Here is a 27,755-nt window from a genome sequence, read left to right as displayed (position 1 = left end):
GTGGGCGGCAGCGGCGACGCACGCCCGGGCTCTTTACTGCCGGCCTCCAATTGCATTGCCCGCCCTAGCCCCTCACTGCCGCTGGCGGCTCGGGCTCGCCCGGGATTGGCGAGTCGCGGAGCACTGGTACCCAGGGCGCTGCAGCCGGCCCTGCGCCCTCCCCGTCGAGCCGGGAGTCGTGCCGTCGCCCCCCGTCTGGCAGAGAGCTGGGTCCAGCGTCCAGCCCTCCGGCCTTTGCTTAGGGCCCCCACCCCGCAGAGAGAAGCGGTCCTACCGAGACCGGCCCGGCCCGGCCCGGCCCGGCGGTGAGATGAGCTTCTTCGGCTTTGGGCAGAGCGTGGAGGTGGAAATCTTGCTGAACGATGCGGAGAGTAGGAAGCGGGCCGAGCACAAGACGGAGGACGGGAAGAAGGAGAAATATTTCCTCTTCTACGACGGAGAGACGGTCTCCGGGAAGGTGAGCCTCGCACTCAAGAACCCCAACAAGCGGCTGGAGCACCAGGGCATCAAGATCGAGTTCATCGGGCAGATCGGTGAGTGGGCACCCCGGGCCTCCCTCCCCGGCCGCCTCCGCCGGGCCAGAGCGCCGACTTGGGGGTGGGGAAGCGGGGTGGTTCCGGGCCCAGCTCCGGTGAGGCCTGTCGGAGCCCCTTGTCCACTGCAGTCTGAGGCCCGCCGGCCGGCGACTGCCCCTGCGTTGCCGGCTTCCCTGCCAAAAGTGACAGCGCATCGCCAGGACGGTGGGGGTGGCCGAGGGCGACGGGGAGCATCCCTGCCGACAGCCTCATTGTTGTGGGCACCTTGCCCTGGGATACCCTAGTTGTCCCTTTGGCATGCGCTCAGCTATGCTTCCTGCCTCCAGGATTTCCGAGTGAGATGCTCCTGCCATAGCCTGCAGGTGGGTTTGTTAGGGGGAGACCTTTCTCCAGTACTGCTTTTGCCATTGTCTGGACATCCACAGCTGTCAGACCCAAGTTAAGCTGGTCCTCTGTGCCTCACTTAGTTCACTCCCGTCCACCCCCTTTTTCTTTTACATGTGATGTGGGACAGAGCTCACCACCCTTCTGTCTCACCTTAGCTCTGATCTCCTATCCTTGGACCTGTTTTGAGAAAGAAGCCCTGCAGTCTTCTTTCTGTCTACTGAGCCTGTGTTTCTAAGACTTCTTCATTAGAATGCTAGCTAGTTTCAGTTGACTAATTTTCTCCTTACAGACAAAAAAATGGTCCAAGTCCAAAATTAAATGATCAAAATTTCTCAATGCTCTAACAATCTTCGAACATAATTATTAATAATTAAAACTAAGTAAAAGGCAGTAACAATATAGAAGATTTGGGAGCTGCCGGTCAAAGTGGGGTTGTCTCTAATTCTATTTGAAGTCTTGTGTTTTTAGAAACTCTCAGGTACTTCTGAAATAAATGGTCTTTGTCATTAGGTCAGGAGTAGATTCACAGTAAATACTCATGTGGGCTGAAAAAAACTTCTGGCAAAAGATTCATACCTGTAGCAAAGGCTGCATATATGACCCTGTTCTTACAGACTTCCTGGGAAAGCTCATTAAATACTCTCTCTCATATCCTGAGAGTTCAGCAAAGAATCTGGTCTCCTGTTTTACAGGGGCAGGAAACATTGGCACAGGTAGGAGGAATCCTGGAAAAAGGAGTCTGTATGGCCAGTGCTCTGGCTGAAGTGTTTGCCTCTGGTATTTGAGAAAATGAAATTAGGTCGAAGACTGGCTGATCATAGAGGAAACCTTTTTGCTATTTTAAATCCAGAATTTGGGTGGCCTTTTATGTACCGGAAAGGGGCTAAAGAGTGAGTTTCATACCCTCTGCTCTCTCCCACCTCTAGCTTGAATAGGGTTTCTTAACAGCAGTACTGTTTACATTTTGGGCTTTAGATAATTCTTTGTTGTCTCAGGATATTTAGCAGGATATTAACCTGGCCTTGACCCACCAGATACCAGAAGCACCCCCAAAAAGCACCCCCAGAGATGTCTTGAGATATTGCGTTATGTCCCCTGGAGGGTAAAATCACGCCTAGTAAAGGACCACTAGGTAGATAGGATGAATCCAAAGCATTTTATGCTAAGCATAATGTATGAGATAGTTGAGAAGTACTTCCCTACTTAGTAGTTTTAAAGTTTTTGCATGGTTTCTTTGGCTCTGTAATATGAGCGTATAAACAGGCACATTTAGTCTGTGTCTTATACCATCACTCCAGGTGGTCGTGATACCTCATCAATACATGAAAGATAACCAGAGTGTCCCCAACCCCCGCAATGTGAAATAAGCTGCTCAGGGGAATGGAGTCAAGGCCTCCCTCTAGTCTAAGTGAAAGGGAAGTTGAGGGAGCAACTTGCATATCTGTCCTGCCTGGTTTCTTGTCTGACTCCTTGAATCATCATCCCTGCTGGGTTTTCTCCCAACCATTTAGCTTCCATTGATAACTCTTCCTGAGCCTCTGAGCACTGTGGGCTGTTGTTGACCCTGTGACTTTGAGGAAGCTCTGTGCCTCTCTGGGCCTCAGCTTTCTCACCTGTAAGGCAGGGATAACAAAATCACCTTGTGAGAATAATGTTGAGCTGTCAAGGGATAATGCTTCATGCAGAGTATGGTCTATCTGTGTCAACAGTCGACTGATCTCAGGGCACCAGAGCGAGGATAGTGAGTAACTTCGCCAAGGTTGTGGTAGTGTGGTTTTCTCCTTCATTGCATTCTTTGACTATGAATGAAGTGGGTGGAGCTTTGATCTGGCTCCTAGGTCTGGCTCTGTGAATGATGCACAGTATAGGTCTTGCTGTATGGGAGTAAGAAAGTTGATATCATTGTGCCTTGTCCGCCTTCCTCGTTGAATTCCATTTTAACTCAAAAATGTTCTTATAAGCCATAGTCTCTTGGATTTGGTTCTTTCTTTTTTCCGTCCCTCCTTCCTTCGTTTCTTCTGAGGAACAGTTCCACAGCTTGAAAATCAAGTGCTTTATGTAATTAACCGTCTTATCCTTATGATTAATTTCTTTTTCCTCCTGATGAAAGTATATTTGTCCCACTTGTGTATTCATTAGAAGGACAGCCTGGTACATGATTGAGGGTCATGCAGACAGGGTGACTTAAATTAGATAGGGCTCAGTTTATAATAGCACAGTCTTTGCTAGGGTCTTGTGAGGACTAGAGATAATATATGTGATGTGCAGGTCTTGGCACACATAATAGGTACTCTGTAAAAGGAAGTTAAGATGATTATTGTCATTTTCTCTTTCCCTGTTAAGCTTGACCCATCAAGAAGTTTCCAGGCACTAGATGTTTAAAACATGTCACCTTGCAGTCACCCCGATTCCTGTGCAGATGGTCCATGGGGAATGTTTGGACCAGGTTAACCTTCCCTTTGGTCTACTTGTCTGCCTTCCCCCATTGCCTTCCATTGTCTTCTCCCTAACGACATGTTAGCCCAAGTGGAAACCTGTGAGAGGGACTCTACCAAGAGTCCTTGCCGAGACAGCTGTTTGGCTTTCTGTTGCATTGGACCTCTCTGGACCCCATTCCTCATAGTGGCCCAGCCCCTGCTCAGAAAAGCTCCTGTTTCAGTCTTGGTTTTAGAGGTAGGCAGGAACAGGGGTAACTTTTGTTTCCTGTCCCTTCTCTATAACTTACTCTGGCAATCTCATCTGCACCCATAACTTCTGTGTCTTTTTATATTCTGATGACTACCAACCTCTTTCTTTGTCCTGACGTGAACTCTCTACTGAGTTCCCTGCCTGTGTCTCCAACTGCCTGCTAGGCATCTCCACGTGGATACCCCACAGGTCCCTCAGAAACACATCCAAAACAGAAACCTTGCTCTTTCTCTGCTCCAGCCCCAGCCCTGCTTCCCGTCCTGTCTGCTCCATTGTGGCCTATGTCACCTGCGTCCATTCAGCCTCCAAGATCTGGAAGTCATCTTAGACTAAGTCTTCCTCCCACACGCCCAGTCGGCTCTCCAACAGCTCTCCAATACGTCCCCAGTCTGTGCTTCCTCTTCTTGCCAGCACTGCTGCTTCATTATCTCTTTTTGTGGCCACCTCCTAACTGGCCTTCCTGCCTTTGCTTTCCTCGTCTTTCAGTTCATCTGTAAGAGTGAACTTTCTAAAAGGCAGTTCTGACATTGTCAGTCCCCTCCTTAAAATTCTGCTCATCAACTTCCTATTGGTTAAAGGGCAAAAGTATACCCGGCTCCTTCCTGAATAGCCCTGCCTTTCTCCCCAGCCTCATCTCTCCCTTACCCTTAACCCTCACCTCTTATAGTTTCCTCAAAATACGTTCCTTCTAGAATCTTGGTATCTTCCCTTTGTATGGGAACATCTTGCTGCAAGGTATGACCTTGCACTCAGGCTCTTACCCATTCTTAAAGTGCCCAGCAGACATGGTATCCCCTCAGCCTTCCCCAAGCTCCCCAGGCTGACTCAAGCCCTTCCTCCACTGTTCTTCCACAGGCCTCATTAGTACCAGGATGTGACAAACTTGTGATTTTTTTTTCCTCTGGTCTGCTTTCCTCACTAAATTCTGAGTCCCTGAAAACCAGGGACTGCCTTCGGTCCATCATCAATGTGGTGGCTAATCTCTAGTCTCAGTGGCTAACACAAAGTAGGTGCTCAATAAATATTTGCTGACTGGATATGTGGTGAGATCTAGGAATTTACAGGAGCTGTTCTCTGGATTTTTTTCTCAACCCCTCCTAGATAAACCAGAGTTACCTGAATGAAGGAAAGGGGGAGTGCAGGTTTGCTTTGCTGCTTACTGTGAAGAGGGAGGGCTTCCTGCTGGCACTTGGGGCCAAGGCATTGGTAAGCTAGGTGTGGCCCTTACTCTAGGCCACTGAGAACTAAGACGACTCACCAACCAGCAGGCATCAGGGCACAGCCTCTTCCCTGAGGGAACTAGGGCACAGAAATGTTAAAGCTGATGTTGGTTCACTTGCTGTTGCACATTTCTTTGATCACACTTTCTTATGCCAGGTTGAGGATGATTTCTCCCTGTATGTAAGAAAATAAGAGTCATCGGACCTGTGATTCATTCAGTTCTACACCAACTACTTGGATGTTGCGGTTTGAGTGTTGCCCCCTGAGAGTATAAGAAGGTCTTATTTATTCACCTGTGTTGTCTATGTTTTCTCTTACCCTCAGTAAGTTTTTGAGCACGTTGGGTTTCTTCCTGCACCTAGTGTGCTTTTTCCAATGGCTTGGTCTGTTGTAACAAAACCAACAATGTGTGGGGAGGGCATCTCCCATGTCACTCTAGCATGGGAGGGCCTACATTTTAGAAAAATGCAATGTGGTATATAAGAAGCACGGAGGGAAAATTTTTAATTGTTAGGAGAGACCATTTTTCAGCTGGATTCATTTGGGGAACTGTAATGCAAGGTATAAGGTAGAGCTGGGCCGTCTTGGAGACTAATGGGGTTAAATAAACCAAAGGTAATTAGAAGGTCAAACTTACAAAGGAGGGTAGATATGAATACCCCTGTCCTCCAAAACCAAATAGATAATAATCTGGATTTTTAAAAAAGTTTTAAAAGTAATGCCACTGGGGGCGCCTGGGTGGCTCAGTCAAGTAAGCATCTGCCTTCCGCTCAGGTCATGATCTTGGTATCCTGGGATCCGGCCCCACTTCCAGGTCTTCCTGCCCAGCTTGGAGTCTGCTTCGTCCTCTCCCTCTGCTTTTCCCCCCAACCCCCGCCCCACTCTTGCTCTATCTCAAATGAATAAATAAAATCTTAAAAAAAAAGTAATGACACTGGATGGATCTGAACCCATCAGTACCAGTCAAGCCTGTACTTCTAAAGATTTTATTTACTTATTTGAGAGAGAGAGTGAGCGAGAGAGAGCACAAGCTGGGGGAGAGGGAGAGGGAGAAGTAGAGTCCCCACTGAGCAGGGAGCCTGAAGTGGGGCTCAACCCCAGGACCCTGGGATCATGACTTGAGCTGAAGGCAGATGCTTAACCAACTGAGCCACCCAGGCGCCCCAAGCCTGTACTTCTAAAAACTCCAGAGGCTTTCTGTATTTTATTTCATTAACCCATGAAAATCTAAGTAAAAAAGCACATTGAGATTAAATGGATCGATTCTGGCCTATTAGTGAGTTGTTTCAGGGCTCGAGCAGAGCTGCATCTTGCTGGGGATGGGTAGCCCAGAGGTGTTACTGCTCTAGCAAGTGTACCAGGGTCCGGGAGATCTGAGTGGATGTGGCCAGCATGAATCTTGATGGGGTTGCCAGTCAGCAGATAGTGGCTGGGAAAGTCGGGACGGGGCTCTTTGGAGGTCTTTTTGCCCTTGCTGACTTAATGTTTCTTCTAAGACCTGCATGAAGCTTGGACCAAACATAGTCCCAGCCCAGTAGCAGGTCTCAGGCTGTCTCTAACGATGAACCTGTGATGCAAAGCTGGCTCAATTTCCTTCCAAAGTGGCAAATTCACTCCTCAGCCGTTGGTGGCAAGTTTCATCATGAAAACATCCTGACTACAAAAGTCACTTCCTCCTGTTGGAATCAAGAAAGAGGCTCAAGACAGGGAAGTTACCTTAACAAAAAACATGGTCAGTTCCTACTTCTAGCTTGAGATGCTTGGTTGCTGAGGGCTTTGGATGTCGGGGAGAACCAGGGATGACTTGTCATTGCATCTTTGGGATAGAATATAGGCAATTTATAGCCTCTTGATGGCCCAACCTCTTGCTAAAACAGCCTTCTAGTTTCTGTTCTAATTTATGTGACAGGAAACCGAACTTTCTGGCAAATAGCAAAGTATGGCTGCTATTTCTATCCCTTTGCACCACAGTGTTTGCAAGAGCATTGCAAATGGCGTATAAATTATAAATTATAAAGCCCAGTCCAGCTCCACTCAGGCTACACACTGCCACTCTTCTGCGACATTTAATGCCGAGTTAGTATTAACATGTGTCCAGGAGGAAAAGCACTAGGGAGAATGTGACGCTATGCAGGAAAGGACCTCTCCTGCCAAAGGTGGCCACAGCCAGGTGCCCCTGCTGGGTCAGGCATAACCTTGCTAGGATTCTCAGATGCTGGCCGTCTGCATGCTCTCTGCGCGCTCTTGGGCCTCTGTTTTGTTTCTCATGTTGCCTTTGGTATGTGTGATCACAACTGTGTATTTTTCCATCTTTCTCTTTCCATCTTTTTCTCAACTCTGGGATTTCTCATTTAAAGTTCATGGACACTGGGGCTGTGCTCTGCCTGCTTCTGTCGCCTGAAACTCTGGCCAGAATCCAGTGCTTGGGAGCTAAGACACCGGGTCCACCAGTTCAGGGGTCACTTCCCACGTAGGTGTCAGGACCATCAACAAGGACTTATGTAGCAATGGACCAGTGAGAGTTAAGTGAAGGAGCCCTTGTCACAGTGGTTCTATTCCTACCTGATCACTGCACTTCCTTACATTTATTGGGGGACATAGTTATTGGATTTTAAAATAGAAGCAATGGATTGTTCACCTTTCCCTGTCCTTTCCCCCTATAGGTTGTGTGGTCTCCCATTTAGCGATTTTGTAGATTATTACTCACTACCCAGAATGCTGCCTGCTACTGATTCCATTTAGTATTTGGAAGAGAGGTGGTTGTAATATAAAGTGGATTAAAGTGTAACTGTATAGGAAATCAGCAACAAACTGTAATCACAGAATACAATGTAAATTCTTACAGAAGTGGCAGCACTAGTTTGGGATTAAACCACACTAATGCCACCTTCCTGAGTTGGACGAATCTTAGGACAGAGCCCACTCTGCTGTAGAATGCTTCCCTGTCTGGAGGGAAAAAAAAAAAAGGCTCCCTATGGAATAGGCTCGTCAGGACCAGCTCCTAGGTCAGCAAGGGGTTGATTTTGCACTCAGACTGAAAGCACTACTTGAAACCATTTTCTCTTTCTGGGCATGGTTCTCCTCGGGGGCAGGGCTGGACACTGCATTTCTTGGGCACTTAGCTGCGGTCCCAGTTGGGGCTCAGACCTTGTGCTGTCTGAGGCGGACCCATGCAAAAACAGCTCTGCCCCATTGCTCTGAGCCCAGGGTGTCCCTGAGAGAGTCGCCTGCTGTGCTCTGGAGATACGGGAACTGGCCTAGTAGGCTATTGTCCTGGACACTCCTCTCTGTGGACCCGTTTCTTTGTCCCCAAGCAGCCAACAGCAGTAATACTGAGTGCACTCTACCGGATCTGTTTCCCCTGTTGATCTACCTTGTCACAGGTTGTAGTCTTGCATAGGACTGGAGCCCAGAAATACCCGAGGGGTGGTACCTTGACTGTAATGTGGCCGTGTAGACTCACAGTCAGTATTAAGTGTTCCCTCTGCATGGCCAGGTACTGAGGGGGTGCCAGGAGCTAGGCCTTAGCTCTAAACACCATGCATCTAGAAAAGTTAACACTTAAATAGCAGAGTACAAATAGGCATAAAATAATAGAGGATAAATTGATGGCATAAACTCATAATTAAGTTTTGAATGCCAGAACTGTTTCCAGAGGAGGATGAATTTAGAGCAATGCTTCTCAAAATGTGGTCACTGGACCAGCAGGACCAGCATCCCCTGAGAGCTTATTAGAAATGCAGATTCTTGGGCGCCTGGGTGGCTCAGTCGGTTAAGCAACTGCCTTCGGCTCAGGTCATGATCCTGGAGTCCCTGGATCGAGTCCCGCATCGGGCTCCCTGCTCAGCGGGGAGTCTGCTTCTCCCTCTAACCCTCCTCCCTCTCGTGCTCTCTGTCTCTCATTCTCTCTCTCGCAAATAAATAAATAAAATCTTTAAAAAAAAAAAAAGAAATGCAGATTCTTGGGCCCAGACACTAGGGACAGGACTCAACAATCTGGTTTTAACAAACCCTCCAATTGATTTTGGTGCTCACCAAAGTTGAGGAACCCCCCTTATTTAGATGGAGGGAATAACACTAAAACGTCTGCGTCAGATTGGCCATGTGGATTCCTCTTTGAGGGATCATACAGCTAGCAGCTAATATGTTTTGAATATTTGCTATCAACTGGGTACTATTCTGAGTCCTTTACCTGCATTACTTCCTCTAATTCTTGCAGAACCTTACACAATATAATGTTCTTACTCCCATTGTACCAGGTCATAGAAATAGATTCATTCTAGCAGGAAATCTGCTCTGATCTCAGTTCTGCAGCCAGCAATGAGACTCTAAGCCAATCATTTGACCATGCTATGCCTCAGTTTCTTTCTGTTAAATGGGTAACAAGGCCTGTCCTAGCTTCTTCAGAAGGTTATTATTAGGATATGATTAAAGAACTATGAGCATGTGTTCAAAAGTTAGAAATATTTTTAGAAATGTTTTTAAAGCAATGTAGTATTTTTGATAGCAGTTCCCCTGATGTAGCTCTCACTAAGGTACTGCCCTGATATGCTGGAGCAGGGTTATATTGGGTTTTTACTGTGCCACTGGATTCCTCTGTATAAAACGGAAATGTGTAGAAAGTGGGGGAAGGAAGGAGATCAGTATATGGAGAATGCAGTGAAGGAGTGAGATTAGGAAAAGACAGGAAGTCAAAAACAAGGGCTAGGGAAAGTTTGTTTTGGGGGGAGTTCTCTCAGAAGAGGGGATCCTGCATCCTGGAGCCTCCCTGCTAAGCCCCATGTAGCTTGGGGTCTGGTAGTAGAGGCTGATGCTTTCTCTCCAGAGCTCTACTATGACCGCGGGAACCACCATGAGTTTGTGTCCCTGGTGAAGGATTTGGCCCGGCCCGGAGAAATTAGCCAATCACAGGCCTTCGACTTTGAATTCACCCACGTGGAGAAGCCGTATGAGTCATACACAGGCCAGAATGTGAAACTAAGGTAAGTTGTACCTGCTGTTTCCTCACCTTCCCCTGAAGCTGTCCACATTTCTGAGGTTTTTTATGTGGGTATCAAGAAGGAAGAGAGCTTGAGAGCAGTGGTGTGCTGGTAAATGGTTAACAATGGGCTTTCTGGGAGGAAAAGCCCTGGTTTTTCAGTTTCTGAAGACTGTCAGTTTCTCTAGTGGCCAATATCAAGCTCCCAACCTAATGTCCCTGATTACAGAGCTGGGGAGAGATGTACAGTGGCCACTGACATAGCTAGATGTAAATTCCCCCAAGAGCAGAGAGAACTGTAAAATGTAGCAAAATTATTAGGAAGCAATGAGTTTTTAGTATGTACTACCTTTGTTTTTCATATAACGTTAGTTATAAGTTTTTATAATTTAATTTTAAGTAATTGCTATGTTTAACAACCTGTTTTTTAAAATTCCTGAAGATTCAACAGTCAGCTTTTACACCTGCTGCGTGCTGTCCCCAGCGAACCGTGGGCTGCACATCAGCAGTACAGACCCTCAGTCCAGCTCTGCCATACACAGCAATGTGAGCCCAAGCTCGGCCACGGAGCTTTCTCGCTTGAAAAGGAGAGTAGATTTGGATTCTAGTTCTAGATCGGTCCTCCATCTTTTGGGGTGATGGGAGCATAAAACATGACACAGTATGATGAGTTTTTAAAAAATTAATAAACACAGTTTAAGTACATAGGACTGTTTTTAATGTTCCAGTTTCTGAGGATGGAGACTGATTCCAGGGCCTCTGGGGTAAAAAAAAAAAAAAAAATCCAGAGAAGCTCTAGACTCTTGGATATAACCTGAGATATGTGATGTCACTGAGATAAAGCAGACTTTCTCTATCACTCTGGTCACCTGGTTCAGGTCTTGATGCTATCTTATAAGATCAGCTCATCTTCATCACCTTCAGGCCTGGTGGTCTGGACTCCAGCAAGACCTTCCCTCTCCTTCTCTTCTCTCCCTGGTCTCCCCTCTTCCATCAGAAGAGTGATTGTAGGCTCTTCTTTTTCAATCTTTGCAGAGAGGTGTAATCACTGACGTTACTCAAACTAGAGACAGCGTTTCATAATTACACTCAGAAAAAGCTTCACAACCGTGAGGATTATCTAGTTGTCACCAAAGCTTGACTGTGGGATTTATTACTATTTAATTTTACTTTTTACAGTGGATTGCTCTTAAATGTTTGTAAGTCAGAAAGAAAGGTGGTGATTCCTCAGAATATTAAAAATAGAATTACCATATGATCCAGGAATTCTGCTTTTGGATACACACCCAAAAGAAGTGAAAGCAAGGACTCAAACACAGACATGTACACCCACATTCATAGCTGCTTGTTCACAACAGCCAAAAGGTGGACCAACCTGAGTTCCATCAGCAGATGAATGAGTAAATAAAATATGGTATATACATACAGTGGGATATTATTCAGCCTTAAAAAAGGAAGAAAATCCTGTCATATGCTACAACATGGATGAATGCTGAAAGCGTTATGCTAAGTGAAATTAGCCAGTCATAAAAAGTCATATATGATTTCACAACAATGTGAATGTACTTGATGTCACTGAAGTGTATACTTAAAAATAATTAAAATGTTAAATTTTGTTATATATGTTGTAGATGGGGAGAAAACCCTTTTTCCTCTATCCATCTTAGGTTCGTTGGCTTAGGCCCTGCAAATCAGACTGACAGAAGACAGGCTAGCAAGAGAAAGGCAGACCGGTTGATTCACATGTGTGTTGTGCATATACATGGAACTCAGGGATTGGTAACGCAAAGGGGTGGTTAGGACTTGGAGCTTATGTAAGCATCTTCACAGAAGAATGGTAATTTTACGGAGAAGTGACAAGACAAAGGAAAGGGACTTTGAGCTTCTAGGGACAACAAGTTGTGGGAAGGTAAATATATGGGAGAAACAAATGGAAGGTAAGAATCCTTTTAGCAAGATTTGTTATGTGGATTTCTCTAGTGCAATCTCGGCTGGTTAACAGTTGTCTCTGGTGAGTAAGAATGTCCTGCTCTTCCTGGTGGAGGGTGGGGAGGGCAGAGAATTTTTCTTGTGTCTCCTTCTTGTCAGTTGCTTTCAGCTCAGTATAATCGTTATGCCAGAGTGGCATATTTTGGAGTGGTATACTCTGAACTCCTTCTGTATTTTACCACAAAATAAATAAATGAATGAAAGAGAAAAAGGTGTTGCTGTCCAATTAGATGAAGACATTAGGATTCATGTTGAGAAAGTGAGGAGGTCAAGAAGGGGAGATTAGTTAAGGGCAGCTTATAGATGTCAATTCTAGATGAGGGGCTTGTATCTTACTGCTTAGGCAGAGGGGAAATGTGAAAAGATTGCTCTAGACTCCACTTTCTTTGTTTTTAGGCGGGGGAGTGGTTCTTTTGGATGGTTAATATAAAATCAACATGTTCTATTTGATGAATGGGTAGAGCGCAGAGACAAAATTGTTGGAAGGCTAGTCGAGGTCCTGAGCGTCTTACCTCAGTGGACACTTATGTAGTGGACACAGCGGGAGTGGACAGCAAACAAGGAATTTAACAGACAGCAACAGAACTGACCAGTGAATGTAGGTGCAGACAGATGGCTATTAGGAAGAAGGGATGGTTTGTAGTGAAGATGATTCATCCAATTATAAGTCTAAAGCACTGGCAAAATAGAGAGGTATGAAAGTTCACTAGACAATTGGAAATGCAAGCCTGGCACTCAGGACAGAGAAATGCACTGTTGGGAGTCCTCTGCTCAGAGGTAAAAACTGGTACATTTTTCAAGGAGAACTGAGGGAGAGAAGAGCCCAGGCAGGACCTATTAGAGGGATAGGAAGGGGGGTGGGTGAAGCAGGTAAAGCCCTCCTGTGGAACCATGCGAAGAGCATTTCAAGAAGGAGGAGGAAATGTTTTACTCTCCAGCGTCAAAACTGAAGCTGAAAAAGCAAGGCCACTGGGTTTGGCAGCAGGGAAGAAGCTGCAGTGGTTAGAACAGGACCCCTCAACGACCACTGTCCCTCACAGTCAGGGATGCAAGGCCTGGAGAGTGTTTTGGGGATTGAGGAGTTTGGGCCTTGGTATAAACTCAAAGGAGGAAGGCTTTACTGGAGAGAGATTCGATATATTGAGGAAATTGGAAAACTTGAAGGATCAAGATGCCAGGCAGTAGTTCTCTACCAAAGCTCCCGTGTTAGAATCACTTGGGAGGCTTTGGACAATGTTGATGCCTCTGTGCCTCTGCAGAGTGGTTAAATGTCAGCTCTGCCTGGGCATCTGGATTTTGGAAGCACCTCCCCCCAGGGTGGTTGTAATATGCACCCAGATTGAAAGTCATTCTGCCAGATGGAGGAGGAGAAGGGTCTTGAGAGACGGAGGTGCTGCTGGAAGGAAGAAAGGTTGGACAAAGATACAGACGCACATTTAGGACCAAAGTAAGAAACAGCACAAAGCAGAGAAGAGAGAGAATTAAAAATCTTGACTTGGAAGGCCTTCCTCTTCTCAGCAGAGTAAAAGCTATGTCTTCTACGGAGAGGGGAGAGAGGAGGCTTGAGAGCCTGAGCAATTAGAAAAGGGTTAGGAACAAATAAGTGTCTTGGAGAATGTGGCAGAAGTTACTGAGATGAATAAAAGGATTGCTAAGCATCAGTCAGGGCCACACAGGGTCATTGATCTGGTTGGCAGCTTTCTCCAGGAACAGTGCAGATTATCTACGTTTTGTTTAGAAGAAAATATCATTAAGAGGGTGTTCCTCCATTCACTGGGTATTAGCATAGAGTAAGTCAAGGGGACAAGGATGCTGGGATTTGGCCGTGCTTGAGCAGCTGACCAGAGGATCAGTCTTGGCACGCTAAGCCCTTCAGGGGCTGTGTCTCTGTCTTCTTCCCCACTTGTCCTCTACCAGAGCAACACCTCCCCAGGGATCCAGGGTTCAGCCAGAGACTTTCTTTGTTCAAATCAGGACCTCTCCCACCTCTGCTGCTTTACTTATAAGGTCTGCTCTGCCTGTGTGTCCTTTTTTCCTCTCCCCATAACACTTGATTCCTCTACCTGAATTAGCACTTGCTGTGTGTTCTATTATTTCTGTTTCTTGGCCCACCTTCCCCAGCAGACTGTGAGCTTCCCGTAAGACTGTATCTTATTCATCTTATGCCTAGCAATAAACATTTGTTGAATGAAGAGCTGACTTACCTTCTCCAGATTCCCTATCCCTCCCGTTTAACTTGAGGGACTTGGAAAATGTTTAATTGATTGAATATTGTTAAATAAACAGGCATACAAATATAAGAATGTAAGACATTCCTGTGCCTGAAGACCCAGGAGTTAGTTGAAGAAAAACCCGTACACAAATACATGGTAGGCAGTGGTGAGGGGCATGAAAGGCATTAGGATAAATTGCTATGGGAGTATAGAGCAGAGAAATCACTTTTATTTAGGGCAGTGCTCTGAGCCCAGAGGATGGGCTCGAAAACATATTTGGGGGGGAAGGTCTTTGAACTCCCTGGAACTATAATTGCAAAATTTTATGCATAGTGCTTATGTTCATTTTTTTCTGGGAGGAGGGTCCACAGGGGTAAATTTTCGAAGGAATACAAAGCCCCAAAGGTTAACCACTGTAAGGGCTTCTCCCAGTGGGTCTATTTGGTGCATGGATCGAGGCAGCATATGGAGACTGGAAGTGTTCCTTCATGACACATCCATCTCCTACAGGTATTTCCTTCGAGCCACCATCAGCCGCCGCCTCAATGATGTTGTCAAAGAGATGGACATCGTAGTCCACACACTCAGCACGTACCCAGAGCTGAACTCCTCCATCAAGATGGAGGTTGGGATCGAGGACTGCCTGCACATTGAGTTTGAGTATAATAAGTCCAAGTAAGTATCTGGGGCCCCACGGTTGTGGAGAACTATTGAGGGAGGTTAAGATAGGACCTGATGAGAATACAAGCGGGTGGAGCCTTGGCTGGCTCATAGTGCCAGGCTATAGGGGAGGCCACTGACCTGGTACTGTGAATATATGTGCCAGGCTGCTGAAAGGTAGACCAGGAAATTAAACTTCATTTTACTTAAACTAAACTGAAATTAAGAAGGTACATTTAAGTTAAATATCCTACATTGTCTTTCAAGGTCAAGCCAAACTGAGGTTATTTGTTGTGGATGTAGATACAGCTCTTTCCTTCTGCTGATGAAAATAATCTCAGAATACCATTCCTGTTAGCATTTGTATCCTATATACAGTATGTCTCTAGAAATCAACATGAAGAAACCACGCAACGGCCATAGTTTGCTGCTTCCTCCTGAACTTAAATGAATTATAGCAAAGAACATCTGATGCCTTTTTGTAAAGGTCTTTAAATTATTCTAACTGGCAAGTTGGGAAACCATGTATGTTTTAAACTGTTTGTTGTCCGAACAGGAAAATATTTAAGTGCGGGGCGCCTGGGTGGCTCAGTCGGTTAAGCATCTGCCTTCAGCTCAGGTCATGATCTTGGGGTCCTGGGATCGAGCCCCACGTTGGGCTTCTTGCTCTGGAGGGAGTCTGCTTCTCCCTCTCTCTCTGCCGCTCCCCCTGCTTGTGCTCGCTCACTCTCTCTCTCAAATAAATGAATTTTAAAAATTGTTAAAAAAACAAAAAGAAAATATTTAAGTGCTTACAAATCATGAAACTTACTGACACTTCAAAAATGTACCACAAGCATCTTTCTTTTCAGTATATAATACAGTCCTAAAAATGTTTGAAAATCAGATACGCAAAAGTAAAAGTGTATTCTATTCACAGAGAGCTAAAAAAAGAAATTAAGAGTCTCTAGGGTTCTTACTGGGGAGACCCTCATATCAGACCCACTATTATCCAGGGGGTCAGATAGTGGGGGTTAGGAACAGGGCTTTTTTAAAAACTAGCTACATACGTGCTTCCTAGAACAGGGGTGAGGGGAAAGGCCTGTTTTTTCCCCCCTGCTTCTGGCCTGGAACCACTCGTGACCCAGAATGGGCCCTGCTTGGTAAGGCCCCACCTATGGAATGGGGTGGGGCAAGCTGGAAGGGAGGTTGATCTGGGCCAGGCAGGGACACGTAAGGAAGCAGCCCTCTGCCCCTTTCTCCTCACAGCCTCAGGGCTCTGTGGGCCTTCTGGAAAGGAGCCACCAAAAGTGCGTGCCCACCCCCGCTCCAGCTACCTAGTAAAAGGGGTGGCTGGCAGGCAGTGCCACCTTGTAGGAGGAGCACAAAATAGCTGTCAGTCAGCACGATGTTGAAGACCAAGTGTGGTATGTGAAGGGCGCTCCGGTGAGTCCATCCCCTGACCTCAGGAACTGGATGTTCGGACCTGTCCTGCCTTCTCAGAGCAGGCTGCCGTGTGAGGGCACACTGTCCGTATCATACGTCCCATTCTGCCATTAGGGATTCCCCTAGGGGTAAGATTAGCAGGTACTGTCATGTTTGTGGAGACAGGCTAGTGGGTTTCAAACACATACAGAAAGGATGGAGTGAAAGAAGAGTGGGGCCCAGGGTTCTAGGCCCTCCACAGGAGTTTCTCATGTATTAATGCTTCCACATAGGATTTCATTTAGAATAAAGGAATGTTCCATTTATCAAAGTTTGAAAACCCCTAGAATCTATGATCTCTTAGCATTCCTTCTAAAATACTGCGAGCAGCCTCCATTTTGATTTTGTAAGTGTTCTTAGGTTATATACTGAGAGTGTCTGCAGTCTTCCCAGTTAGACTGTGAGCAGAAAGGCAGCATGAAATAGTGGGGAGAACACAAGCCTAGAAATTAGGCACCGGGGTTCATATCCTATGTCTGTCCCCTACTCAAATCCTGTTCAAGTGTCTTTCTTCTTTGAACTTCCTTTTCTTCACCTGTAATATAAGGAGGTTAAATTCTAAAGTCCCTGCCAACACTCCTGTCCCATGATTCTGAGCTTCAGGTTTGAAGATTTTCCTCTCTTCCTATATGCCTGATACAGGGCTGTGCACACGCAGACCCCTGGTACTCCAGACTAACTCAAAGTGAAATGCTGTAAAGGTCAGAAAGCGTTATGCAGCATGGCCAAATTCATAACAGCTCACAGAGCACAAACCATGTGAGCAGGGCCCAGGGAGAAGGTGCTGATGGAGCATAACACATGCATCTTGCTCAACCGCTCCTGCCTGGGCTGTCACATCCAGCAGACAAAACTGTTTGCTGCAGGCGATTGAGGCCCAGTTCCCAAAAGACATTTTGTGAGCTCGGAGAGAAAGAGCAAGACCTGGTTCCTACATTTGTGGGGCTGGCCTCCCATACATCAGGACATCTAAAGCAATACAAACACAAAAGGTATAAAAGAAATAAACGTGCTGAGGAGATAGATCAGATGGGCAAGCTATGATAGAATGGGTGATGTAACATGTAAGAGTAACATCCTGTGAGTTGCATATGGAAAAATGGGACAGAAGTTACTGTGATTCCAATAGAGAACATACTGGGAAATCATTTTGCAAGGGCAGTTGTGGTAAGAACATGGGTGAGTGTGCACTGTGATTCCATCTTCAGCCAACCCGCTTGGCAGTGTCCCCTCCCCCAAAACCTAGGAGACCTGGAAATGTGCAAAGTTTGGCTGCCATATTCACATCTTATTTTCTCTTCCCCAGATACCACTTGAAAGATGTCATTGTAGGAAAGATCTACTTCCTCTTGGTGAGAATCAAAATCAAGCACATGGAGATAGATATCATCAAGCGGGAAACGACGGGCACAGGCCCCAATGTGTACCACGAGAACGACACGATAGCCAAGTATGAGATCATGGACGGGGCACCCGTGAGAGGTGAGCACCCTAGCACGCAGCCCGCAGCTGCCTCACCCATTCCCCAAGGCCCCGCACAGAGTTTAGGAGGGGCTCGAGGGGTTATACTGCTAAAGTAAGATTTCCTATTCACCTACTTTCTCATCTCAAATTGTTCACTGTGGATCCCAATAAACAGGAAAAGGAAGGCTGGGTATGTGGAACTCCAAGTTCCTTCCCCATCTTCACCCAGAAAAGCTCCACTTTGGCCTCGTCTACATACTGAGCTTGTATTGGAGATTGCATCTCAAGAGTTATGCCTCTTAAATAACAACAAAAGCTTGAAGAGTACTGGCTTAGCAGATACAATTTGAACATTTTACTACTTTTTCCTGTTGGCATTCTCTGCTGCTAGGGAGCAAGAGATGAATGCAGAATAATCATTTGTGTTCCTCAGTTCTAGCTCTGTCAAAATGATTTGTTCTCCGAATTCATTCACCAGTGTAGATACTCTGGGCAGCACTACCAGGTGCCACAGCCAACACTGGGAATGGGACAGAGAACAGCACCGCCCTGCCCACCCCCAGGGCTGACATCACATCTGGAATGAATGGAGTTGAAAGCTTTGTTGTTTGGGGAATCTGATTATTTGGGAGTAGCAATCTTTATGTTCTTTTGGCTCCACAGCCACTGATCATGAAGAATGTATTTTTTCATTTCGAAGTGCTTGGTGATGCCACGGTTTTATTCAGCTTACCCCAGGTGTGAGTTCTATGAGGGGACAGTGACCGCAGGTTCTTGAGTGTCACCATGCAGGCCCTTGCGGGGGTAGGACTGGGCTCTCCTGACTCTCTGTACGTGCCATTTTTTCACCAGTTGTGCAAGTAGAGCGACTTGTCATTTTCTCTGAGAAATAAGACAAAACAGCAGATAATTAATGGCACATTTTATATTTAGCTTTAGACTACATTATAGGTTTGGCCTTTCTCAGTAGAATTACTGCCCTAATTTCATTTCACTTAAATTAGGAAAGGAAGGGTGTTAGAGCTGAAAGAGATCAAAAATACCATGTAGTCTGATTCCACAGGTTTCCACAAGAGAAAATTAAGGTCCAGGGAAAGCAACAGACTAACTCAGAAGTCATACAACTGGTTAATGGAGAACTAAGGCCAGAATGAGGATTTTCTCTTTTCCAGACCATTATACCACCATGCCAATCCATCTCAGAGTGCAGATGTATTTTGGGGGCCATACACTATTTAGGATGGAGGAAGGTGGCGTCGAAATTGCTGGGTGACATGATGAGTTAGCTGGGGTTTGACAGTTGGCTTGTGAAAACCCAACAACTAGACACATTACATATAATCAAAAGATGCTTAGTAGTAGTATCCTGTGCTGTTCATACTTATGGGTCTCTGCATCAGGGCGGTGAGAGAAGACACAACGGGACCTGGAGTGGCACTGCAGAGTCACGTTTTTGCTTCAGCAGATCACTGAGCTGCAGAATGCGAATTCCCACCAGGCAGAAGCATTCCCTTGAGTGTGCCATGACACGCTCAGGTGGCATCTCCCCTGCTGTGGGCAGAGAGTGACTTGGTGTCAGGTTGGGTGGGCCACTTTGCCCTTCGTTCTGATACCTGCCTGGCCCTTACAGGAGAGTCCATTCCGATCCGGCTCTTCCTGGCGGGCTACGAGCTCACCCCCACCATGCGGGACATCAACAAGAAGTTCTCCGTGCGCTATTACCTCAATCTGGTGCTGATAGACGAGGAGGAACGGCGCTACTTCAAACAGCAGGTGAGTCCAGGGCACCTCCCCAATACCCCTGGCGGCCCTAGAGCCAGAACGGGAAGGGCTTCATTCCTGCGAAGATCAGATACCATTTCAGACAGATTCAGCAGAATGGTACAGGGGAGAGAGTTTACTAGTCTCTATGCCACTTGTTGGTTCACCGAGAGGGAGTCCCACAGCAAGAATGGGGGTTCCCACTTGACACGTTGAGTCTGCTAACTCAGGCCCAGGCCCTGCGACCACTCTACCCTCCCTGCCCACACCATCAGACGGAGCCCTGGGGTGGTATGGACAACTGCTCTCATCAGGGAGAGAGAAGCAGAGGAGAAAGTTGGAGCCTCTGGGAACCCCCACCCCCATGCCTCCCTCTCAAGGTAGCATGTTGCCCACCCCCCCCCATTCTGCAGGAAGTGGTGTTGTGGCGGAAAGGTGACATCGTACGGAAGAGCATGTCCCACCAGGCAGCCATCGCCTCACAACGCTTCGAGGGTACAGCCTCCCTGGGTGAGGTGCGGACCCCCAGCCAGCTGTCTGACAACAACAGCAGGCAGTAGGCCCCCAGGGCCAAGAAGCTGCTGGGCTTCCACCCCAGCACCCCCGTCTACCAATCACCAGCGGCTGGGGGAGGGGGAGGACAGTGTGATGCTCAACTGACCCGTTACTTGCAACCTGAAAACAAATCGTGTTTTGACTTAAATTCTTTTTTCTGAAGAACCTAAGGGGCTCGGGTTGGGAGGCAGTCCCCTTGAGATTCTGCGGCTGATGTGGGAATAGGGAGAGGTAGCATCCCGGTAGCTGGTCTCTCTGGGGAAAAGAGCCTTCTGTTGAGGCCTTCCGTGTGCAGCTGCCTTGCATTTTACAGGAGAGCAGAGAGCGGGCATCCTTGGCTCCTGGGTCTCTGAGCTTCCTGATACAGGATCTGAGCATGTCCCTGGGATTCTGAGCTGCCAGCAGGGCCCGGGGTAGTCACATCTTATTCTCTCCTCTACTGTCCCTACCCTATCCTAAATGGCAGGGGTGGGGGGAGACTCAAGATCAGGAAGCTACCTCTTTGGGAGTCTTGGATGTGGTGCTTTGAAGTTTCCACAAGCAACCTCCTTACTGGCCTCTCACTGCTGGGACCCAGGCACCTCCCTTCTCCGTCTTCTACAGACTCTTACCAGTAACGTCCTGGAACAGAAGCCTCTGGAAGGGCCTTTGGCTCTTGTCCCCTCACCTGTGAGAAATTCTGGGCACAGAGACACCCTGGGGTCAGGGTCATGCATGAATGGCAGCAGAGTTGAACCCAGGAGGCCGAGCCGGGCCCACTGAGGAGGAAGTATGGTGACTGTGCGGGGTGGCTGTCTGCCTTCGCCCCGTGACTGTGCTCCCCAGCCCCTGGGGCTGGATGGTTCTAGGGTATTGCTGTGTGCTACGGCAAGCCTAAACAAGGGCATCTGTTTCCTTTAAGAGATCCCGGGAAGGGGCCTTGATCTCTTGGCTTCCCTAAGAATGGATCCTCATCACTCCTTGCTCTCCCCCCATTTAGTTTCTGGGAATTGGGGCTTGGAAGTTTCTTACTGTTGCCCATGTCCCCTCACTGAGTTCCAGGAGGGAGATGAGAGCCTCAGCAGAAGACTCTGCTACACAACTTCAGAATAATTCAGCTTGCCAAATTATGTCTTCATCTTCACCAGTTGACTGACCAGAGTTTAGGACCATTGATGTTTTTGTTTAAAAACGTATATAAAAACTCTTGTGGGTATTCTTGTTACGCTAAAGGAGAAGGGGACATCCCTCTGTTGCACTGTGAGTGGGCCTATTGGAGTAAAGGTGTTGACATCCTTTTCTGCCTCATCTGGAAATGACCTGTGGGCCTCCCTTCCCTTCAAGCAGACCCCACGGGCCAGTAAGTACAATATTTGGTGGTCCAAGTTGTCTGTAATTGGGAAAGCAGAGGGTTGGTTCCTGTGTCATTCTTTAGTGTGGAAAATTTGGACTCCTCTTTTCCTCAGAAATCAGTGCAGTCATGGGCCTCTGACTGGGCAGGGCTCCTGGGTCAGGACTGTGACTGGTGGAAAGGATACTGGGATGACACTTGAGGTTGACTGGGGACAGCAGAACCAAGGAAAGTAAGGTGGTTCCCCCCATGCTGGACCGAGTACAGGTGCGACGGACAATCCCATGGGATCAGGATTACTCATCCAGCTGCCCCTGGATTAGCAAGGTTGGGCCTTAAGTGTATGGGGGAGGCAGGTTCTGTGTTCTTTGCCTTTTCCTCAACATGAGATGAAGCTCTGGTATGCCTCCCATAAGAGCTGGTATTCTAACTAAAAGGACCTGTTAATTCCTCTGCCTCCCAACTGACAACCCAAATTCATTTTCCAACTTTCCTAACATCTTAAACCTTTCTTCTGGGAGAACTAGAAGGTAGAATTTGATTTTATTCTCTCAGGAGCTGTGCATAAGCCAGGTCTTCTGTTTTCCCTCACTCTGCCCCCATTCACTCCTTGTCTGTGCAACTGTGGAGGTGAGGGGAGGCCCTGCCCCCACCTTTACAGGTCCCCATACCTGGGAGTGCATAGGTACTAAACCAAGCAGTGCAACTTGTAATTAAGCAGCTGCAGTGTTTACATGTTTCTTAATGTGTCGTCTTTTCAATGGCTGTATTTAAAAAAAAAAAAAAACAAAAACACTTGTTTCAGTTGTCTCTGATTAAAGGAAGCCCCTGTGGCTTGGAGGCATTGTGCCCATGGTCCACCAGGGTCTGTGGTTTCTTGTCTTACACTATCCCACTCACACCCAAGGGGCGATAGACTCCCACCATGATCCAACACAACACCTGCCTTCACCATAGCTGTGGTCCCTGGTGAAGTGATGTTTTATTAACACCCGTTTTAGACAAGCACATGCTGAGAAAGGAATTCCAGTTGTACCCTCATCTGGCAACCTGTGCTGAAACTGCTGATGGTTTACACCCCTATGGGGCCTGGACGACTTCAGGGGCAGGTGTGGAAGGCCGGTGTAGAAAGACGAAAAGTTCGTTTCAGTAGGTGGTAACAGACTGAACCCCGCACCCTGGTATTTGCTACAATAAAGGAAGATGGTAGAGGTAAGCTTGCACCTTACCGAGCGGCAGAAGTTCTGCAGTGGAGCATTCTATTCCAATGCCATTTTAAAAGGAAAGCTTCCCAACTTTGATATTAATGTTTTATTGGAAAAGGTACATGAAAACCACCGATGTACACAACCCCAGGTGAACATAACATGCAAGCTGCCGCACACCTTCTTGTGTCTTATAAAAGCTTGACTTGAGTAATGGCTTGCCCGTTCCAGCAACAGTGTCCCAGTTAACTTGGCTCCTTTTCTTCCAGGCTCAAAATAAAATCAAACTCCTCTACCAAAGAAGGGGAGAAGAAAGCAAAGTATTAGGTGTGTGTCTCCTCTTGAATAGGGAAGTTGTGCCAGGCATTTCACACTGTTACTGAGGCAGGTAGTCATTCATTCAAAAACTATTTATGGAGTATTTTACTATGTGCCAAGCACTGCTGGGTGGTGGGGGTACATAGTAATGGGTAACTCCAGACACGTTTCCTCCCTCATGGATGTTACAGGTGAGGAGACAGGCTCAGAAAAGTTAAATACTATGCCCAAGTTTAATCACTAGTACATGTGAGTTCATGGAGTCCTCCTGGTATGTGGATAATATAAAGCAAAGGTCCTGCTCTTACCTGGAGTCAGGGGCTGAATTGAGAGTCTCTGGCGAGTGAAGAGAACCATATTTTTTAAGGGGCCTCCAGTGGTTTTGTGAGCTTGGTAATGGGTTTTGAGCTCAGCCAGGGTAATGTAACGCTTCATCATCCGAACAAACTGTACATCCACCTGTATGACAGAAAGATATGTTCAGGTAGATTCTGTCCACTGTGTGTTTTAGCTTCTTGTGGGAGGTTCTTATGGGCAGGGCTGCCAGTGTTCTGTTCTTATCCCCAGAGCTAGGGTAACCTCATCTGAGTGTAAGACCCGGACTCTGTACCTTAACCTAAAGACACCACACACCTTCTTCCTCCCTCTCTTTGTCCATCCTTTTCCTCTCATGAAATAGGAAAAATAGTTGTCTTTACCATGGACCATTTGGGGTTGTCTTCTTTGCTGGATGGGTCATAATGGGGACTGTTTTTCTCAAACTGTGTGTGGTCTGGATAAGCCTCCTTCACAATCTGAAACCAAAACCAAGTCTCTAATCATATGCCTGTATAGTCAGCTCCATGGCCAATTTTTAATTCAAGTCCAGCTTTCACTTCTGACCCTGCACACACTCAGCTCTTTTGTTTTGCTATAGAGCCACTATATTTGGAAATAATACGCAGTCTAGAGCAAGCATAGGAAATCAAACCTGTTTTGACAAAAACCTTAAGAGTAGGTTTTAAAACCAAGTATTAAAGGTTATTATTGGTACCACTGTTTTTCCACCTGCAGGTAATAATCTTTTCCTAATAACTTCTGGTTTGGAAGAGCTATCATCAGGTCTGCTTTTGAGTAAAAGACCAAGGCACAGAAGTGAAGAGAAGTCTGTACCAGTGGGACCTGAAATGAGGCCTGCCTTGTTACAGTCCTTGCTGTATTGACGGGGCCAGGGTGGTTTTTCCATATTCTTGTGACATCAGGGATGGGGAGGAGAGTACTTCCTTTCTGTTACTGATCTAAGCTGTGTTCCTTTAGATCTATATGAATAAGTCTCCCTGAAGGGAGAGGGATTAAGACCAACGCTTGTACAACTAACCTTCACAAGTCCTGCGATGCCTGGCTCTTTGCAGTTGCTATGGTAGAAGAACGCTTCTTGCTCCAACTGCATGGCTCGAAGGAAGTTCCGGGCCTACCCCAGGGGAAAATAAACAACTATCCTCTTCACCCGCTGGAAAACACTAGTTAGCGGAAATCAAGTCTGCTTTTATTAGATGAGTTTTTCTTTTTTGCAGCTTCTCCCCAATTCAATACTTGCCTTTGCCAAGACACCCAGACTTGTATGCAGACACTGGCCAGAACACAGGCCATTCGTAAACTGCATACAGAGGAATCAAGGTGGTTTTGAATACATGTTTAGGGTTAGGATCTGGGGAAAAAACAATGTTGGCCAAGAGATTTTGCTACTGAATAAGTCCTAGGAAGGAGGCAGGCATTTCTCCGACCCCGGGTCTCGGGCCCTGCTCTTACCCTCTTACCTGGTAGTTGCGAACACCATCCCAGCATGCTGTCTGCTTGGGCTGTGCTTGAAGATCCTCAATGCTGAACTAGGCAACAGGAAATGAATTCATTCCTTAAACAGTCTTGGGGCCAGTTGGTAATATATGGAAGTAGACAGTTTCTTCCCCTGTGTTGAGGATACTTCTTGCTGTAGTGGAAGCCTGTAGTTTACTGGGAAGTGGTCCCACAGAGCCACTTCTATTGGGCAAATGGACAGTAAGCTTTGCACTCCCTTGTTATCCTTGCTAATTAAAAGGACTAGATGAATAGATAATCTAGATGATAAAATAATCTTGGTTATTTGTATTTCACTCATTAAAGTATTATATATTTCTATTTTCTCTAGGCTGTTATTAAAATTGATTTATATTAATTCACTGAAGATACAGTTGGCAGAGAGATACGTAGGAGTACGGTAGGTGGCAAGAACAAGGCAACAAGATTGAAATGTTGCCCAGGTCAGGGGTTGACAAACTACAGCTTTGTGCCCATGCCTGATTTTGTAGTTTTATCGGAGCACAGCCACACCGTCTGATTACATGTTGCCCAGATACACTTTCTTGCCAACACCAGAGCTGAAACAGCAACCATAGGACCGGAAAACCTAAAATATTATCTGGCCTTTTATGGAAAGTTTGCCACCCCCTGCCCTAGATAGAGGATTCACAAAACAGATAGTTGCTGGTAATAAGTCCTGCTGATTTTATTCCTTATAATCTTTTCCCTAACCCTACCCTTCAGAGAAGCTGGTGATGGAACCCCGTGGTGTCCCATATTCACTTCTTATCTGAAAAAACAGCTTGAAGGGATTAGAGAGGTACCTGGTCTCACCTTCACATCTACACCTTTTTCTAGTCGGCTTTCTGGCTCGGACTTCATCAGCCAGTAACTGCTTAGATTCTTCCCACAGTTTTTAGAGGCTGAAGCCTTCTCAGGGCTGGAGTTACCCATTGTAGCTGATGCCCCTACTGGGTTCTTAGTCTTGGTACGTTTTCCTGCTGGCCCCTTACTGTCTGCAATAGAAGCAAAAAGAAGAAACTGGTCATGCCTGCTGAGAAGTAATGCTCCGTCGTGGGGAAAGCACATGCTTTGGAGTCAGACCTGGACCCAAATCCTGGATCTGTCAATAACTGGCAGTAGCAGCTGAATTGCTGAACTTCAGTTTATCTAGAAAAATGACACAGGAATGCCCACCTTACAGGGTATCTCCTGGATTATACATTCAGTGAGATAAGAATAGAGTACATGGTTGTGGGTTAGGACTGACAGAGTCCCTGGTTTCTACTAAGTAAATTCTTTTCTTTCCCTCACTTCTGGGCCTTTGCTGAGGCTCTCTCTACAATAAGGAAACCGAGCACCTACTCCACAGACTTATTTTGAAGATTAAATAAGGTAGTGTAAACAATGGACTTAAATAATGGCCGACATTATAATAAATGCTTAGTAAATACTATCATCACCATCTCATGGTTCTTTTTTGCTTGCTCACTGTGCTTTGTGGCCTGCTCCTTGAAGGTGCCAAGAAATGTTGGATAAGACAGCTCATTCTGGTCTTTGTAGACGTGGCAAAGATGATTTTTTTCCAAAGAGAATTAGAGAAAATGTGCCTGGAACATAGTAGGCACTCAACAGCTAACAGTTGTTCAATTCTTACTATATAAGCTCTATTTGTTACCCTAACGGTAACTCAGTTAATCTACATAATGTATGAGATGTCTGTTCATCTGCTAAATGTGTCCCAGGTTACACATTTTAGTAAACAGTATAATCAGGAACCGTACCCTGGTCTATCTGAATCCACACTTAATGACTATACCACACCACCTCTGAATTAAGTCCCAGCTCCTACATCAGCTCTCATTAAGTATCATTTATAGATGTCTAGTAGTTAGATCCTCCCTAGCTTAGTTTTTAGGTGGTCCCTTTGGAGTTAAGTACACTGCTAACACCATTATGTGTTGCTAAATAACACAATGTGTTGTAGTCAGTCCAAAAGCACTTTCTCTACCTTCATTTGCTTTGTTCCTGTTCTTCATCTTCCATATAACATGAATATAAAAACAGCATCGCATTTTCTTTGGCTGTGGAAAGCTTTCCCATTCTTTAAGGATGGACTCAAGTTCCACTTCCTTCTCAAGGTGTTCCTCCCTGCTCTCATACCCTTAGCCATGGTTTCCTAAGACCCTTTCACTTATGTCTGTTTGCATTTTCCATGAGAACACAATTGTATGTTCCTTACCTTTGTACAAGCCACCATGTATCTACACCAAACAGCTACTGCTTCAATAAACAAACAGAAGAGGCTCTGGGTATAAGCTCGGTGGGAAGAGGAAAGGAGAAGATGGAGGGCAATTAGGGAAAACATTAACAAAAACAATCCACAAAGGATACTCCCCACAGGCAGGGAGTTGAAAGTGAACAGTATTTCTTTTTTAAGATTTATTAATTTGAGAGAGAAAGAGTGCGTGAGAGCCTGGGTATGAGCAGAGGGAGAGGGAGGAGAAGCAGACTCCCCGCCGAGCACGGGGCGCAAGTGGGGCTCGATCCCACCCGAAGAGTATAACCTGAGCGGAAAACAGGAGTCCCACGCTCAACCGACTGAGCCACCCAGGTGCCCCGAAAGTGAACAGTATTAAACAGATCCTACAGAAACTTTGATACAGGGCTGCCTTTTTGCAGCCTGGGTGCAGCTCACCTGGCCCACCAGGCCCAGCAGCCCCGGCGAGCCTCTTCCGGGGTTTCGGCATGTTTTCCCTGCGGGGACCGAAGAGCAGAAGATTCCAAATCAACCGAGAGAAACAAGACGCAGCTCCGTTACTTGCCCCCAGAAACCTGCGCAGAGCAAGATGGAGACAATGAGAGGAATCGGAGTCTCAACCCCGAGGGGTTTTTGCGGGGAACAGATGCAACTGGACTTGGGACCCTCAAATCTTTCCCAGTTATCTACGCCCCCATTTCCATCTTGCATAACCTGCGCTCAAGTCTCCTCGGTTCTCTCCCTGATCCTCATACATTCACCATTCTCCCGAGCCACCGATTCCACGGCTCCGCAGACAGAACCCCACCCAGGCGCCGGAAGGCCGGCGCGGAGTGCCCCCGTCTAAGTAACACACGGCCCTTTTTCGCCACGGCCCGGTATCTGGGAGTGGTAGTCCTGCGCCTCGGGCA

General features: G+C 46.6%; 3 protein-coding genes across 5 annotated transcripts in view; 1 reads left to right on the top strand and 2 right to left on the bottom strand.

Moving 5' to 3' along the window:
- Window positions 1–415, bottom strand: part of NCAPD3 (non-SMC condensin II complex subunit D3) — a 63,745-nt gene extending 63,330 nt beyond the window's left edge. The window contains exon 1 of the mRNA XM_045894677.3: window positions 275–415. The gene's annotated coding sequence lies outside the window, so the exon portion shown is untranslated. The remainder of the gene's footprint in view (window positions 1–274) is intronic.
- Window positions 311–22,106, top strand: VPS26B (VPS26 retromer complex component B). Its single transcript, XM_045894674.3, has 6 exons — window positions 311–533; window positions 9,658–9,814; window positions 14,523–14,687; window positions 17,443–17,618; window positions 19,231–19,373; window positions 19,775–22,106. Exons 1-6 carry the CDS (start codon window positions 311–313, stop codon window positions 19,919–19,921), a joined length of 1,011 nt encoding a protein of 336 aa, XP_045750630.1. The 3' UTR covers window positions 19,922–22,106.
- Window positions 22,107–22,542: 436 nt separating this feature from the next.
- THYN1 (thymocyte nuclear protein 1) lies at window positions 22,543–27,717 on the bottom strand. 3 transcript variants are annotated; one of them, XM_045894675.3, is made up of 8 exons: window positions 27,559–27,717; window positions 27,283–27,419; window positions 25,419–25,600; window positions 24,566–24,634; window positions 24,127–24,219; window positions 23,468–23,563; window positions 23,078–23,228; window positions 22,543–22,743 (listed from the first exon to the last, which is right to left on the bottom strand). In XM_045894675.3, exons 2-8 carry the CDS (start codon window positions 27,332–27,334, stop codon window positions 22,697–22,699), a joined length of 690 nt encoding a protein of 229 aa, XP_045750631.1. In that variant the 5' UTR covers window positions 27,335–27,419; window positions 27,559–27,717; the 3' UTR covers window positions 22,543–22,696. The 3 variants fall into 3 exon arrangements, with proteins under 3 accessions (XP_045750631.1, XP_045750632.1, XP_064433280.1); XM_045894676.2 differs by having other exon boundaries at window positions 27,283–27,341; XM_064577210.1 differs by having other exon boundaries at window positions 27,283–27,341; window positions 27,600–27,696.
- Between the last annotated feature and the right edge of the window lie 38 nt (window positions 27,718–27,755).

Source organism: Mirounga angustirostris, unplaced genomic scaffold (assembly GCF_029215605.1).
Source record: "Mirounga angustirostris isolate CCGP_5_RB_7025 unplaced genomic scaffold, mMirAng1.0.hap1 SCAF_13, whole genome shotgun sequence".
NCBI lineage: Eukaryota > Metazoa > Chordata > Mammalia > Carnivora > Phocidae > Mirounga > Mirounga angustirostris.
This window is presented reverse-complemented; position numbering and strand designations above follow the sequence as displayed.

Excerpts from the sequence above, each read along its gene's own strand:
- VPS26B (XM_045894674.3), top strand. The coding sequence starts at position 311 with ATGAGCTTCTTCGGCTTTGGGCAGAGCGTGGAGGTGGAAATCTTGCTG. Across the intron at positions 14,688-17,442 it reads TTTGAGTATAATAAGTCCAA|ATACCACTTGAAAGATGTCA; the intron begins GTAAGTATCTGG and ends TCTCTTCCCCAG. Across the intron at positions 17,619-19,230 it reads GGACGGGGCACCCGTGAGAG|GAGAGTCCATTCCGATCCGG; the intron begins GTGAGCACCCTA and ends TGGCCCTTACAG.
- THYN1 (XM_064577210.1), bottom strand. Across the intron at positions 25,601-27,282 it reads TGCTGGGCCTGGTGGGCCAG|ACAGTAAGGGGCCAGCAGGA; the intron begins GTGAGCTGCACC and ends CTTCTATTGCAG. Across the intron at positions 23,564-24,126 it reads GCATCGCAGGACTTGTGAAG|ATTGTGAAGGAGGCTTATCC; the intron begins GTTAGTTGTACA and ends TTTTGGTTTCAG.